At 44.6% G+C, this 16,803-nt stretch overlaps 1 protein-coding gene and 3 long non-coding RNA genes across 12 annotated transcripts in view; 1 reads left to right on the top strand and 3 right to left on the bottom strand.

The window, feature by feature from the left end:
* LOC309327364 overlaps nucleotides 1–713 on the top strand; it is a 53,341-nt gene extending 52,628 nt beyond the window's left edge. Inside the window, exon 2 of the long non-coding RNA XR_014150522.1 lies at nucleotides 582–713. This is a non-coding gene — a long non-coding RNA (uncharacterized lncRNA). The remainder of the gene's footprint in view (nucleotides 1–581) is intronic.
* LOC309327362 overlaps nucleotides 1–16,803 on the bottom strand; it is a 55,050-nt gene that overhangs the window by 18,707 nt on the left and 19,540 nt on the right. The gene's annotated exons all lie outside the window — the stretch shown is intronic.
* Nucleotides 1–16,803, bottom strand: part of GIT2 (GIT ArfGAP 2) — a 40,714-nt gene that overhangs the window by 8,971 nt on the left and 14,940 nt on the right. For 4 of the 9 annotated variants that reach the window (XM_081836524.1, XM_081836521.1, XM_081836522.1 and 1 more), the window contains exons 12-14: nucleotides 14,488–14,599; nucleotides 13,805–13,947; nucleotides 10,440–10,691 (exon numbers count right to left, since the gene is read on the bottom strand). In XM_081836524.1, coding sequence (XP_081692650.1) covers nucleotides 10,440–10,691; nucleotides 13,805–13,947; nucleotides 14,488–14,599 — 507 coding nt within the window. Of the gene's footprint in view, nucleotides 1–8,076; nucleotides 8,167–10,439; nucleotides 10,692–13,037; nucleotides 13,188–13,804; nucleotides 13,948–14,487; nucleotides 14,600–16,803 lie in introns of all 9 variants that reach the window. The other 5 variants (XM_081836517.1, XM_081836519.1, XM_081836516.1 and 2 more) reach the window with 3 other exon arrangements.
* LOC309327353 lies at nucleotides 708–7,616 on the bottom strand. The gene is made up of 3 exons (XR_014150512.1): nucleotides 6,757–7,616; nucleotides 6,283–6,502; nucleotides 708–782 (listed from the first exon to the last, which is right to left on the bottom strand). It is a non-coding gene; the product is annotated as an uncharacterized lncRNA (long non-coding RNA).

Below are 16,803 nucleotides of genomic sequence, written 5' to 3' on the forward strand. Positions count from 1 at the left end.
GGAAGAGAAAGGGCAGGAAGCAAGATGAGTGCCACCAGATTCATAGATACAGCCAGACAAGATGCTCTTATAGCCAGACCTTTGCTCTGCCTAACCCAGGGCTACTTACTCTCACTGCTCTCAAGCAGAGGGTCCGTTGCCCCCACTGCTACTGCTGTCCAAACCTTTTAACTGGAGAGGATAACCACTGTCCTCATTCCAAAAACACCAGCGTTTCTCAGCATAAGGCTATGCCAGCCCTCTGGGCTTCCGTGTACAGCATGGACAAAGTGATACATTCACCCTCCGACTTGAATGCACTGGGGTCAGCCAATGGACAGACAAAAGAAAGTCCTTCTTTGCACCCTGCACAGTTAAAACTATGGAACTCTCTCCCACAAGAGGCAGGGAGGTGCCAACCTAGCTGGCTCTAAAAGAGGATTGGGCAAATTCCTGGAGGAGAGGGCTATGGATGGCAACTAGCCCCCCAGGCTATGTTCCACCTCCGTCAGAAGCAGCTGCTCCTACAAATAACTGTTGCCAGGAATCGCAAGTGGGGAGAGTGTTGCTGCCAAGGAGTGTGGTGGTCTCCTTCTTTGGAGGTCTTTAAGCAGAGGCTTGACAACCATATGTCAGGAGTGCTCTGATGGTGTTTCCTGCTTGGCAGGGGGTTGGACTCGATGGCCCTTGTGGTCTCTTCCAACTCTATGATTCTATGATTCTATGATTCTTGCGTTTGGGTCCAGCTTGCAGGTTTCCCATTGAGGTGTCTAGTTGGCTGCTGTGAGAACAGGAGATTGGGACTTCCGGGTTAGCGCCATCGGTAATGGCGGAATTCCTCTGACTAGGAGGAATTTACTCCGTGAAAATCGGGTCTTGCCGTTACGGCGAAGGCGGAGACCCTTCAGAAATCACAGGCAGGTGAAGCCTGTGAACGTGGGATTCGGTGGGCACGCTTTGCGCCTCCCCTACTCGCAGGGAAAGCCTTTTTCGGGTCTCCGGAGCGAAGTGGGGTGAGTAGCGCGGTGCTGTGAATTGACTGCTTTTTCCATGGAGTGAAGCCGCGTAGCTGTTGCCGGAGAGCGCTAACTTTTTCCTGTGAACAATTGGATTCTAAAAGACACTACCCGTGAGTAGAACAAATTGGAAACTTTTAAAAGAAGAAAGACTTAATTCGGAATTGTAGCGGGGAGGCATAAACAGGAAGTCCGCCTTCCGCTTTTGCAACCAAAATGGTCAAAGGCCTGGAAACGATGCCTTATGAGGAATGGCTAAGGGAGCTGGGCATGTTTAGCCTGGAGAAGAGGAGGTTAAGGGGTGATATGATAGCCATGTTCAAATATATAAAAGGATGTCACATAGAGGAGGGAGAAAGGTTGTTTTCTGCTGCTCCAGAGAAGCGGACATGGAGCAATGGTTCCAAACTACAAGAAAGAAGATTCCACCTAAACATTAGGAAGAACCTCCTGACAGTAAGAGCTGTTTGACAGTGGAATTTGCTGCCAAGGAGTGTGGTGGAGTCTCCTTCTTTGGAGGTCTTTAAGCAGAGGCTTGACAACCATATGTCAGGAGTGCTCTGATGGTGTTTCCTGCTTGGCAGGGGGTTGGACTCGATGGCCCTTGTGGTCTCTTCCAACTCTAGGATTCTATGATTCTATGATAAAGAGGCTGCAAGCTAGAGTCTTGGAAAGCCGATTGGAAAGGATAAACTTCAACCTCCAAAAATAGTAAATCCCCCCTGGAAGCAGGAGAAGAGGGGGGGAAAGTTTTGGACTATTTATACCTGCGAGAGAGAGGGAAGGAAGCTAAAATTCCATTGCTCAGAACCTGGGAACGGACTGCAAATAGAACAATAAGGCTGCTGTGTCTGAAGCGCGCTCTGACTGTTAGCTGTCAAAGAGAGATACATTGTATTTAACTGTTTCTAACTGTCCCCCTCTGACTCTGAAGGGAGAAAGAAAGTAACTAAAAATTGAAACTAAATTTCCTGCTTAAGTTATGTTTTAAAATGAGTTATTTTGGATCAATATAAGTATGGATTGTAACGGTTTCCCCCTAGAGGAAGGTTTGGAAACTGTTATAAGAAGGACAGAACTTTCTTTATGTATGCTACAACAGCAGCAAGGATACTTATTGCAAAGTATTGGAAGACACAAGATTTACCCACCCGGGAAGAATGGCAGATGAAGGTGATGGATTACATGGAACTGGCGGAAATGACTGGCAGAATCCGAGACCAGGGAGAAGAGTCGGTAGAAGAAGACTGAAAGAAATTTAAAGTCTATCTACAGAAACATTGTAAAATTAAGGAATGTTAGAAGGATGCTGGAATGAAGCTATGTGGTTTTAGCAGTAATGTTATAAAGGATTAAGTAAAAATGGATTGTTAACAGGTCAGAATGTAAAGTTACAATATATTAAGATAAATTAGTAATATAAAAACAAAGAAGGAAAGGATTTGCTGAAACAACTAATGAACTAGAATACAAAAAAGGGAGGTGCGAGGAGGTCAAGGAAACAAGCAAATGATAGATAAGATATGGAAAAATGGATTTGTTTTTAATTGTTTTTATTTTTATTTTTATTTTTTTCTGTATTTTGTATTTTCTGTTTTTCTTTTTCTTTCTTTTTTATTGTAACTTTTTGAAACACCAATAAATATTATATATATATAAAAAAGGAAACTGTTATAAGAGTTGGATCAGGGGAATTTTCCATTAGAAAAATAAAACTGCTTGACTGTGGGACTGACATTGGATTTTATGAGTTATGGCAGATGGGAAAGAAAAAATAGACTCGTCACTCCCAGAAAAAACAAGATCTGGGAAGTCTTGGCAGCGAAGAGCGTCAGCATCTGGTCCTTCTGCCCCCCCTGCAGTTGTACCAACACAACCTAAACCAAGAGGAATGACATCAGAAGAAGCTTTAGCGATCGCATTAGGTAAGATAAATGAAGCTTTGGAAAATCTTAGCAGGAAGGTAGAAGCGACAAATGTAAAAGTGGATGCATCAAATGCGAAGGTGGACGCTGCAAATATTAAAATTGATATAAATACAGAAAGTATAAATAGTCTGGGACAAAAGGTGAATACCAACATAGAAGCTATACAGAAATTGATACAGGAATCTGCTTCGACTCATCAGATTGCAGAGGAAACTAAGGGAAAAGTGGCTGCTGTGGAAGTCAGATGAGACAAAAGACATTCGAATTGGCAAATAAATGTGGAAAACTGCTGGCTTGGCAAATGAAAAAAAGACAGAAACTCAACACTATCACAAATTTGGAAGTAGAAGGAAAAAATATACAGGATCCAGTGGAGATTAGAAAGTGCTTTCAGAGGTATTTTAAACAACTATATACACAGGAAACCCAGAAACAAATGGACATTGATCGTTTTTTGAAAATAAATGGATTACAAAAAATCTCTCAAGAAAATAAACTAATGTTGAATTACAAAATAACGGAGCAAGAGATAGAAGGGGCCATTCAGAATATGCAATTGGGTAAATCTCCAGGACCCAACGCTTTGACTTCAAGATATTATAGATCATTGAAAGAATCGATAATACAGCCATTAAAGGAAGTGTGTAATGAAATATTGGAAGGGAAAAGGGCACCAGAGTCGTGGAAGGAAGCTTATATTACACTTATACCGAGTCTGGGAAGACACAGCTTAAGAACTACCGCCCCGTATCTTTGCTTAATGTGGATTATAAAATTTTTGCAGATATTATGGCCAAAAGACTAAAAAAGGTACTAGTAGAAGAAATTCATAAAGATCAAGCGGGCTTTCTCCCGGGCAGACATTTGTCTGATAACACGAGGAACATAATTAACATTTTAGAAAAGTTACAAGTGAATATCAACACTAAAGCAGTTTTGATATTTGTGGACGCGGAGAAAGCCTTTGACAATATTTCTTGGAGTTTTATGAAGAAAAACTTACAGGGGATGGGGGTCGGTCAAGGGTTCGAAAATGGTATAGGTGCAATTTATTCAGAACAAAAGGCTAAATTAATTGTGAACAATGTGGTGACGGAAGAATTTAAGATAGAGAAAGGAACATGACAAGGCTGCCCAATCTCTCCATTGCTTTTTATATCGGTCCTGGAGGTGCTTTTAAATATGATTAGAAGGGACCAAACAGTTAAAGGTATACAAGTTGGAGCCAAACAGTACAAATTGAAAGCATTTGCTGATGATTTGGTATTGACATTACAGGAGCCAGAATCCAGTACTAAAAGAGTACTGGAACTAATTCAAGAATTTGGCCAGGTAGCGGGTTTTAAGTTGAATAAGTTGAAAACTAAGGTTTTAGAGAAAAATCTAACAGTGACTGAGAGAGAGAGGTTTCAGAAGGAGACAGGATTAACACTGGTTAAGAAAGTGAAATACCTAGGGGTTAATATGACTGCTAAGAATGTGAACCTATTTAAGGATAATTATGAAAAATGTTGGATGGAAGTGAAAAAGGATTTAGAAATATGGTCAAACCTGAAGCTATCATTGCTAGGCCAAATTGCTGCGATAAAGATGAATGTATTGCCAAGGATGTTGTTCTTTGGTTTCAAACATTGCAAATTTTGGATAAAATGGAATGTTTCAAGAAGTGGCAGAGAGATATTTCTAGATTTGTCTGCCAGGGCAAGAAGCCTCAAATAAAATTTAACATATTAACTGATGCTAAAGAAAGAGGTGGATTTGCCCTGCCGGACTTAAAACTTTATTATGAATCAGCCGCATTTTGCTGGCTGAGAGAATGGATGCTTCTTGAGAACACTGACGTGTTGGATTTAGAAGGTTTTAACAATGTTTTGGGTGGCATGCATATTTGTGGTATGACAAGGTCAAAGCACATAAAGCGTTTAAAAACCGTATTGTCAGAAAAGCACTGTTTAATGTTTGGATAAGATATAAGGACTTGCTTGAAAATAAAACCCCAAGGTGGCTGTCACCAATGGAAGCGAAGGCTCAGAAAAAGCTCAATATGGAGGCCAATTGGCTAAAATATTGGGAAATTTTGGAACAAGATGGAGACAGACTAAAATTGCAGAGTTTTGGAAAATTAAAAAATAGAGTGCGAGATTGGCTTCACTATTACCAGATAATGGAGGCATATAATTTGGACAAAAAAAATGGCTTCCAGGTGGAAAAATCAAAATTGGAAATAGAACTGCTAGATCCTAAAATTAAGAACTTGTCAAGAATGTATAACCCGCTGTTGAAATGGAATACTCAGGATGAAATGGTGAAATCTGTTATGATTAAATGGGCACAAGACGTTGGACATAATCTTATGATGGCTGACTGGGAACAGTTATGGACCACAGGTATGAAATTCACGGCATGTAATGCCTTAAGAGAGAATATAATGAAAATGATATACAGGTGGTACATGACACCAGTCAAGCTTGCAAAAATCTATCATCTGCCTGATAATAAATGTTGGAAATGTAAAGAGACTGAAGGTACATTCTTTCACCTTTGGTGGACGTGCCCAAGGATTAAGACCTTCTGGGAGATGATCTATAATGAAATGAAAAAGGTATTTAAATATACCTTTCTGAAGAAACCAGAGGCCTTTCTCCTGGGCATGGTCGGCCAATTGGTGCCAAAGAAGGACAGAACTTTCTTTATGTATGCTACAACAGCAGCAAGAATACTTATTGCAAAGTATTGGAAGACACAAGATTTACCCACCCGGGAAGAGTGGCAGATGAAGGTGATGGACTATATGGAACTGGCGGAAATGACTGGCAGAATCCGAGACCAGGGAGAAGAGTCGGTGGAGGAAGATTGGAGGAAATTTAAAGACTATTGACAGAAACATTGTAAAATTAATATCTGTTAGAAGGATGTTGGAATAATATTATATGATTTTAGCAAGAATGATATAAAGGAGTTTGGAATAACTGACTGTTAACTGGTGAAAGGAGGAAAAGTAAAGTTACATTATATTAAGACAATTTACAGGACAAAAATTTTAAAAGAGGGGAAGGATTCGCTGAAATGGATAATTGACCTAGAATACAAAAAAGGGAGGTGTGAGGAGGTCAAGGAAATAAGCTAATGAAAGATTAGTAATGAGGAGATCTGATGTATTTTTCTTTGTGTTTATTGTTTGTTTGTTCTTTGTGTTTTTGTTTTTGTTTAATGGGTTTTATTTTTCTGTTTTTTTTCTTTTTTTATATTGCGATGTGTTGTTTTGTTTTTGTTTAATGTGGTATTTTTACTTTTTCTTTCTGTAATTTTTGAAACTTTTATAAATATTATTTTAAAAAAAAGAGAACAGGAGATTGGACGTGATGGTCTTTGGCCTGATCCTGCAGCGCTTGTCTTATGTTTGTTGTTGTGCTCTGTTTAATAGAATCATGGTAACTGCAAAACCCTGCTGGATTTTGGCCACTGCTGATGCTTTAAAGTGCTGGGAAATTTCTTGTTTGGGGAGCTCCACCCCTACAAAGCTGCAATTACCCTCTTCCCTGTTTTGCCCTCTGCCTGAAGGATTTCTGAACTAATTACCTATGAAGTGGTCAAAACAAAATAAAAAAATTCCTTCCAGTAGCACCTTAAAGACCAACTGAGTTAGTTCTAGGTATGAGCTTTCGTGTGCATGCACACTTCTTCAGATACACCTGTGTATCTGAAGAAGTGTGCATGCACACGAAAGCTCATACCTAGAACTAACTCAGTTGGTCTTTAAGGTGCTACTGGAAGGAATTTTTTTATTTTGTTTTGACCATGGCAGACCAACACGGCTACCTATCTGTAACTACCTATGAAGTGGACAGCACACCATGGAGTAAAAGTGATCTGGGTATCAGCTCCTTAAGGGAGGGGTTTACATGTGGGTGGATGCGAAGACCCAACACCCGTTTCTCCAATACCTACAGAACACTTTGAGGGCAATTTAAGAGCAGAGCAAAATCCAGGGAGACCAGAATAAATAGAATATCAGATCCAGAAATTAAATTCTGGAAGGCTAAAGGACAGAAATATAAGGAGCAGGCATCTCCTTGCACAGATGGTATCAAAAGCACACTTTTGTCATCTTGCTTTTCCATGGTTCTGCATCACCAGGAGAAAGAACCCCTAGGAAGAGGACGGATCTCCCCCATTGCCTTCTCCGCCCTCCAACTGCCTCCCCCCTTCTCCTTTCCTTTCTTGCTTCATCCCTCTTGGTGGCACAAGCTAAACTCTGACCCTGCGGTGCCACTTTAATGACAGGCGATTCTCTGGCTGCCATTGGCTGAGCTGCTCTGATATCACTGAAAGGGCACGTCTGCTGGAAGCCAGGAGTCCCCACTCTTAAAACTTGCCGTATCTCTGCTCACACCCTAAACAGAGGTGGATGGCCATCTGTCTTGGATGCTTTAGTTGTGATTTCTACATTGCAGGGGGTTGGACTAGGTGACCCTCAGGGTCCCTTCCAACTTGATGATCTTGTGATTCTTGTCGACTGCATCCTGTGCAAATCCATCTGTGGTCTGCCCCCCCTCCCATCCTGCTTGGCTCCTCTTCTGGACTCCCCTCCCCCTGGCTTTACTACGTTGCTCCTTAAGCTGGAACACACCCCAAGAGCTTTATTCCTTGCTGTGACTTTGGCCTTCTCAGCTGCGCCCACCTCCCAGCTGTCACCACAGGCCCCTGCCCAGCTGCCCTTCTCCCACTCGGCTTGCCATGCCCTCCAGGGCTTCTTTGCCCAGGTGGCCAGCAAAACCACCAGCAGATTGAGCAAGAGATTCTGGGGTCTGCCTTGCAAGCATTACAGCCTCCCCCAATTTCTGGTCCAGCTGGCACAGCAGCCCCTCCCCCAACGCAGAACAGTTAAACCTTCTCAGGCGGCTGTGGCCACCTCTCAGTCTCAGCCAGCACTCCAGCTTGATCTGCCAGGCAGCTTCGCACTTCAAGCAGCTGAGATAGAAATAAGGGGAGGCGGGGGGAGGCACAGGCATGGTGGATCCACAGTGCCAGAAGCTCAGGCATGGTAAAGTCTGAGGGGTGGATAAGAAGTGACCCTCCTGTAGAAGAAGGAGAAGGAACAGCTCTGCTAGCAGAAGTGGGGGCTTTTCCAGGGAAGATGTACTGTACACAACCCTTTGTGTGTTTCTGTATCCCAACCAGGAGAGAATGGAGAAAAAAGGCATGGAGAAAGAATAGCTGGTCACCAGCCCATTCCTCCCTGCCTAAAAATAAGGGACAGAAAGATACACACATGCGCGCGCAGGCACATGTGCACAGTATAAAAGCAGGTTCTTATAAAAAAAGAAACCCACAATGTTGTTGTTTAGTCGTTTAGTCATTTCCGACTCTTTGTGACCCCATGGACCAGAGCATGCCAGGCCCTCCTGTCTTCCACTGCCTCCCGCAGTTTGGTCAGACTCATGCTGGTAGCTTCAAGAACACTGTCCAACCATCTCGTCCTCTGTCGTCCCCTTCTCCTTGTGCCCTCAATCTTTCCCAACATCAGGGTCTTTTCCAGGGAGTCTTCTCTTCTCATGAGGTGGCCAAAGTCTTGGAGCCTCAGCTTCACGATCTGTCCTTCCAGTGAGCACTCAGGGCTGATTTCCTTCAGAATGGATAGGTTTGATCTTCTTGCAGTCCATGGGACTCTCAAGAGTCTCCTCCAGCACCAGAATTCAAAAGCATCAATTCTTCAGCGATCAGCCTTCTTTATGGTCCAGCTCTCACTTCCATACATCACTACTGAGAAAACCATGGCTTTATGCTTTTTAAGATGCTGTCTAGGTTTGTCATTGCTTTTCTCCCAAGAAGCAGGCGTCTTTTAATTTCATGACTGCTGTCACCATCTGCAGGGATCATGGAGCCCAAGAAAGTAAAATCTCTCACTGCCTCCATTTCTTTCCCTTCTATTTGCCAGGAGGTGAGGGGACCAGTGGCTATGATCTTTGTTTTTTTGATGTTGAGCTTCAAACCATATTTTGTGCTCTCCTCTTTCACCCTCAATAAAAGGTTATTTAATTCCTCCTCACTTTCTGCCATCAAGGTTGTGTCATCTGCATATCTGAGGTTGTTGATATTTCTTCCGGTAATCTTAATTCTGGCTAGGGATTCATCTAGCCCAGCCTTTCGCATGATGAATTCTGCATATAAGTTAAATAAGCAGGGAGACAATATACAGCCTTGTCGTACTCCTTTTCCAATTTTGAACCAATCAGTTGTTCCATATCCAGTTCTAACTGTAGCTTCTTGTCCCACATAGAGATTTCTCAGGAGACAGATGAGGTGATCAGGCACTCCCATTTCTTTAAGAACTTGCCATAGTTTGCTGTGGTCGACACAGTCAAAGGCTTTTGCATAGTCAATGAAGCAGAAGTAGATGTCTTTCTGGAACTCTCTAGCTTTTTCCATAATCCAGCGCATGTTTGCAATTTGGTCTCTGGTTCCTCTGCCCCTTCAAAATCCAGCTTGCACTTCTGGGAGTTCTCAGTCCACATACAGCTTGAGCCTTCCTTGTAGAATTTTAAGCATAACCTTGCTAGCGTGTGAAATGAGTGCAATTGTGCTTTAGTTGGAGCATTCTTTGGCACTGCCCTTCTTTGGGATTGTGATGTAGACTGATCTTCTCCAATCCTCTGGCCACTGCTGAGTTTTCCAAATTTGCTGGCATATTGAGTGTAGCACCTTAACAGCACCATCTTTTAAAATTTTAAATAGTTCAGCTGGAATATCATCCAGCTGCCTCCTGTATAATGTTGCGAGCCTCCATCCACAGTTCTTCTGGCACTCTGTCCAGCCAATCTAAATCCTTAAACCTGTTCCTCACTTCCACTGTCTATTCATAAGGGATTTGATTTAGATCAATAAACCCACAATAGAATGCCCCAAGAGTGGGTAATGGGTGCAAGAGCAACATCTCTGAAATCCAGCAAGACACAAAGAGGCAAGCATCAGCATCAGCAAGTCAAAGGTGCAAAAGAACTGAGTGAGGAAAGACAAAGACACACCACTGCAAGGAGCTCAGGGTGCTTGGACGTTGGCGTGAGCAAACTCTGGCTTTGAAGTAATGGAGGAGCCCATGGGAAGAAGCCCCCTGCGGATACCCTGCCCCCCCCTTCCTGGGGTCCCACATCTTTCAAGGTGCTAACTGACCACCACCCCTCTTTCATATTTGATCGCCCCTCTTCATCAGAGAAACTGACAAGCAGTCGTAGTGTATGCTTAAGGTTCCTTGAGCATGCACAGAGCAGCTTTCTCTCCCCACTGAGCAACAGCAGCCCGTCCTCATATGATGGGTACCAGGTTGGCGAAAGGTGAAATGCTACAGCCCCAGACAGCTAGGCAAAGATGCTCTGTCCGCAGAGAGAGGCACTTCTCCCAGGGACATGGACAGCCTTGCACAACATCTGGGGAGCCCCAGATTGGGGGCAGGCTGAGTGAGGCAAGCCCAAGCAGCCCCCCCCCCCCAAAGAGGCAGCAGGTTGGTGGTCTTACTTACGTGGGGAGGGAACGGCTGCAGCCGTGACGTGATGTGCTCCTCTGGGTAGGAGACCTCGGCCAAAGGCAAGTAGGGCTTCTGGGCTGATCCTGTCTCGTACATGGACATGGGCCGGCTGCTGCGCACAGAGGGCCGCCAGATCAAGGAAGAGTGGCTGCCGGCGTCTGGGTACTCAGAGCCAGCAGGAGTCAGGGAGGCGTTTGTTGTGGCCTGCCGCCGGAGACTCGTGTTCTCACTCTGTAGCGTCTGAAGCTGGAATAAAACATTTCAGAGTGGGGGCTTGGATGTCCCCACAGCACAGCACAGCACAGCAAGAATTGGGGGAGGGGGGCAGCACAGTCGGTGCATCCTCATGCTTGAAAACTGCCACCAGCTAGCCAGGTTTTGCTTGTATTTCTGTTTTTAAAGGCAGTCTTTTCCTTTTATAGGAAATGTCTGCCAAATCAGTTACATTCTCAAAGCTTTGGGAGCCCCAAAATTTCAGGTGCGGTTGTGTGTGTCAAGAGGAGCTCCAACATCTAGCAACGTGAACCCAAGCTAGGCCAAGTTTCTGAGCAACGCGGACATCGGCTTTAGCAACATTCTTTAAAAGCGGCTGACTCAGGCCAAGCGCCCAACCGTCAAATCAGAGAAAAGAGGGAACTGGGGAAATGGCAATGTCACTGCAGGAAGTGGAAGACGAAACGAGACTCAAACCTATTTGCACACAAGAGAGGGGCAAGGCCACTGGAATGGAAACACAACAAGGGGATCAGAACAGGAGCCCCATCACAAGAGATTCCCAACAATGTCCTCAAGTCAGCTAAGGGCACAATTAATCAGGAGGAAGAGCCATAAAACCTCTGGTGGGCCTTCTGCAGTTTTCTGCGCAGTTTAAAGCAGCTGGCGCTCCTGTTTTCTCCCCCCCCGCCCCGCAAATAGATATAAAAGGAGGAAGTTGCCCACACCCACTGGCGGCTCATGAATTGCTACATCCATCATAAAGGGGAGGGGGAGGAACTTTACATAGCACTGAGACGCTAAGCCATGCAATTGCAGTGTTGGGTCAGAGAGATCTTGAAAAGAGAAAGAAAAAACCCTTTCGCTGTCTTTGGAAGTTAGTTCTCTCTCCCACCCCTGAAGGCCTGTGGATACCCTTCCTCAGCCCCTCCTCTTCCTTCTTACTCTAAGCTGCAACACATTTCTCAAACCACCTCCCCACTGCCTGCAGTAGCCCTGGCCACCCATCTAAAACACAAAACACGTCCAAGAGGGGCTTTGTGGTCAGCTGCTGCTCCTTGCTGAAAATCTTTGGGGGAGATGAAGAAGTAGGTGGGGGGATTTACAATTTGCACTCAAAGTCCTACACACATTCCCAGAAGCCCATTATAATTTTAGCAAGGCTCACAAGTCTAGTGACATTGAACTGAGAACTGAAAGGGCTCAGTTGGTGGAGCATGAGACTCTTCATCTCAGGTTCGTGGGTTCAAGCCACGTTGAGCAAAAGATTCCTGCATTGTCAGAGGTTGGACTAGATGACTCCTGTGGCCCCTTCCAACTCTACAATTCTAGGATTCTATGATCCCCATTGCTCATATTTTGCAAAACATTTTGCTATGATCACTGGGTTTGCTCTCACACAGTAGATCACGGCCATGGTGGAAACTGTGAGCTGAGAACAGGTAGTGCTGTGGTTTGAGGGAGACCGGGGCTTAAATCCCTGATTTGCCATGAAGCTGACTGGGAGGGCTTTGGGCTCCTCGGTCTCCCTCGGCTTAGCCTACCCCACAGGGCTGCAGTGAAGACAAGAGGCCCACGCAGTGTATCCCATCCTGAGCTTCTCAAAGAAAGAACAGGATAATTTTGTTTATCATTCTCCTTTTTCATGCTATGGAGAAGACAGCACAGAAAAATATAAAATAAAGGCAAACTCTTTCACTTTACTGACACAGCGTAGACAAAGCATTGCCCTTGACCACTCAAGAAATTCATGGATTTAAAATCTCACCACATGGGAGAATCCATAAATAGCTGTACAGACCCACCGTAAACCATTTGCAGTCATGCCTTTCCTTAATGGGGTGACTAAGATCAGCGGGTGGGGGGAGGGGAAAACTATGAATTAAGGTGACCAGGGCTGTGGTCTAGGGATGCAAGTGATGAATATTTGATCTATGGGGGTCCAAGCCTGAGCAATCCCAAGAGGAATTAACAGGAACAGAAGGGTTCCATTTCCTTTTCTTTCACAGTGAACAGTGAGGGACAACTTCGTGCAGGATTGGACACCCTGCGGCTCATGGGGGTGGGGAGCCAAGTGGCTCCCCTCCCTTTGAGCCCCGGCTGAGTACGGTTGAGCACCATCAATCAGGAAGTTGATGCTAGACCATGCTTCACCAACCTGCTACCCTGCAGGACTCCAACTCCCATGATCCCTGGCCACTGACCAGAGTGGTAAGGGATGATGGGAGTTGGAACCCAACAGCCAGTGGGAGGGTCTCAGGTTGCAGAAGGCTCTGCAGTCCTTTTTTTGAGCTTTCAACATTCTGCCCTTTTCATGCATGTGGGGTTTTTACTCAAGGCGCACTAAACTAAACCCTCTCTCGTTCACTCTCATGCTACCTTCTTCTGCATGATCCTCAGCTCATCGCTCAAGTTGACGTTCACCTTCATTAACTGCTGGATTTTCATCTCCGAAGCCACCAGGGCGTTTTTAACCTGCAGATATTCCTGGGTTGTGATGGGTCCATCCGACAAGTCTGAATCCAGGCTCTGCAAAACGCAACACACAACGATGTGTTACTCATTTAGACACAGCTGTTTCCTCTCACTTTGAGGACCAAAGTCAAAAGGGACATGTTAAATAATAAACAATGAAGCCTCTGAGAATACTATGGCATGATGCAGAATTCAGTGCCACTTATATACTGCACATCAGAAACAAACATAAAACAAACAGCTCCAAAGGCAATTCATAAATGAATCAATATAACTAGAAGTTTTCAACTCAGAAGTCAAAAGTGAGATAGGCTCTCAAAATTAGCATCAAAGGGTTTATGCTGGTCCAAAGGCAGGTGTCCCCAAACACCTCAAGGATTTTGAAGTACCATCTCTCTCTCTCTCCTTTAAAGTCAGGCGAGGCCGTAAGTCTCCTTCCACACCTGGAAGGGGAACCAAGCAGCCTTACAAATCTCTTTTCAAATGAACCAAGAGTGCTGGGGATGGAGGCCCAGCTGCTCAAATAAGCAGAGACAAGGCTCACTCTGCAAAGGACTGTTCACCTTTTAGCAGCAGTGATGGGCCTGAGGCGAGCGCTTCGTGAGGAGCAGCCTTTTTGCACAGCCCCTTCCAACATGCTGCCGCCCTCTAGATATCCTGCACAGGCTCACCTTCTGCCGGGGTGCCTTGACTGAGCTTGTTTCCAGATCCACTTCTTCGTCAGAGGCAACGCTGTCGTAGTCAGGCTGGTCATTATCCTGACACTCTGTACTGTGCTGGCTGTTGACAGACTTCAGGATCAGCTCTACATTTTCTGCAAAAGCAGCAACCAAATGCCTGATGTTTAGGGAATGTGTGCAGAATGTGGCATTCCTCAAAATGACCAGCCTAGAGAATGCAGCTCCATGAACCAGAACGAAAGGGAAACAGGCAGCAGGATGGAGTCAGCTGAAGCCTTCACCAGGATCCCTTTGTACTTTTGCCTGCACTACGGTCTTGAATCAGGCCAATGGCCCATCTAGTCCAGCATCCTGTTTGGTCAAACAGATGCCTACGGAAAACCCACAAGTGGTATCTGAGCACAAGAGCCCTCCTCCCTCCTGTGGCTTCATCAACTGGTATTCAGAAGCACTGCTGCCTCTGACTGTGGCGGCAGAGCAGAGGCATTAGGGTTAGTAGCCATCAATAGCCCTTATCTCCTCCAGGAGTTTGTCCAACCCTTTTTAAAAGCCATCCAAGCTGGAGGCCATCACTGCCTCCTGTGGAAGCGAGTCCCATAGTGCTGCATGAAGAAGGACGTCCCTTTATCTGTCCTGAAAACTCAAGTCAGCCAGTCGTCCAAACAGGGACTCACCTCTGGAACTTGGGACAGGGTTCCCTTGCTGCCTTCGCTTGGCATCCCCAAGAATGTCTATGACAAGTGTTGCAAATTCATGGGCGTTAAAGCGAGCCAGCTTTTGCCTTCCCTGAAAGACAAGAGGAAAGACAAGGCCTCAGAGGAGCTGGAGGAGCTTGCAAGGCAATAGAAGAAAGCAGCCAGAGAAGCAGGAACAGAAAGCAGATTCTTCGCCTCCTATACAGATTCATGCCTTCCCAGGCTTTCTGGAAAAATCCATTTCCAGCAGAAGGAAAGCTCAGAGCTCTCGGCATCTCCTTGTTCCCAAGATAATATCAGCAACAGGTTCAATATTCAGAACCAAGATGCACAGTTTGTTTATTTATTCATACAGATATTTGTATACAGCTGTATCACAGATATGTGTGGGCATGGGCACACATACATACACACACACACACACACACACAAAACACACACACAACACATACATGGCTTACAGCAATAAAATCATGTAAGAAAAACCTTTAAAAGGTTAAAAACAGATATGGTGGCCTCCCAAGAGATCGGACAGCCAGTCGTGTCAGTAATTCGGGGTTAAATGAGGGTAATTAACCCTGGCCACCCCCCCCCCAGGTAAGGGGGGAGCTGTGCCACCTGCAGTCCGTTATCTGCGCTCCGCAACAAGATGTGGAGGCAGGGACCCTGGGTGATGTCCGAGGCACGAATTTGGCAACTCTCCAAAGTCAGTCTCGTCAGCTGGGAGTTCCTGTTTCCTAACAATTAAAAGATTTGGCAAAAAAACAGGCATGTTCTAGATGGAAAGAGTTAAAAGAAAAATCTGCTAAACTACACAGTTGTTGGAGGTCAAGTTTTGGACTTCAAAAAGACTCCTTTCTTGTCGTTTTGATGAATGAGGTGAGTGGCTGCCGTACTTTTGTATTTGTTATATTTACTATTTCATGATTTGGCGAACCCCACCAAGAAATAATTAATTACCCAAAGGAAACGCAGGAGTAGTAAAATAATTGGACTTATTGACTCATCGCAGTCCTTGGCAGAGAGCCCTGATCAAAATTGGCAGAGCAAGATCAGATATGATCAGAACAGCTTGGGCTAAGGAGGAAGATGGCAATGGTAAAAGCTCTGATGCAGTAAGTAAAAGGATATGATCAGAAAAAACCTCCTTCAATGGCGGGAGATTGGAGATTTTTTTTATTGGAATTGCAAAAGGGGTGTACTTTACAGAGGACACATTTGCTTGCATGGAACATTACAGTTTGAGAAAAGAGTGGCGGTGAACTCTGGATGCCTGCCAGCTGTCCAAGGGCCCCAGAGAGCTGGCGGGTGCTTTTATGAGGAAACCAAAACAATCTTTGTGTGACTTACTGATTGCCAAGTACATCTCTACAGTACATTTGAAACATCAAAGATCAAAGACAGTGAGAAGTCGCTAATTAATTTCAACCTTGGATGGAAGCCCAGAGCCTATTAGAACAACAATCAGCAGAAAAAGAAGGGCCCATCAAAGTGGACTGTGCTTCAAAATATTAAAACTAAGAACAATGTGGGAAAAGCCCCCTGCGTGATTACAGAAATAATGAATGGTCAAATAGAACAAGACAGTGAGTTATACCAGCAACTGACTGAGAGAGAGAGGAGATTGTTAATATCAGGATTGGAAAACTGTGAAATAATAGAGAAGATAGCTGAAAGATAAAGGATGGATATTTGGCTTTTGAAATCCAGAACACGGGAAGTCCCATTGAAATTAATTAATTTAGATTATATAATTGGCTATATTGCTTTTTGTTTTTGAATGTGGAAAGATTTGGTTTGATTTGTTACTAATATGAATGTTTTTTAATTGGAAAATGAATAAAAATTATTTACAAAAAACCCCAAACCAGACAACAGTTAACCATTGTGGAAGGATGTATAGTTAACTGCCTGCATAGTCCTGTCAGAACAAAACAATTTTCAGCAGGCATTTAAAAGTTGGCACAGAAGGCACCTGGTGAATCTCTAGTGGCAGAGGGTTCCTCAGGCTCATTTTCTCACTGTTGTCAAATGAGCCTCATCAACTCAGGGAACAATCAACATCTGCTGCTGCAGAGGATTTCAGTGACTAAGCTGGGATACAAGGGTTCAGGCCATCCCTGAGGTTTCCTGGGCCAAAGTTGTATGGGGCTTTGCAAATCAGTGCAAGAACCTTGAACCTGGCTCGGAAGCAGATGGGCTGCCAGTGAAGCTGCTTTAACCCTGGTGCTCCATGTTCTTGACCGGAAGCTCCCTGTTCAGCAGTTTGCTAATCGCATTCTGCACCAGCAGGAG

This window comes from Podarcis erhardii (genome assembly GCF_964252035.2).
Source record: "Podarcis erhardii genome assembly, chromosome: 13".
Classification (NCBI taxonomy): Eukaryota; Metazoa; Chordata; class Lepidosauria; order Squamata; family Lacertidae; genus Podarcis; species Podarcis erhardii.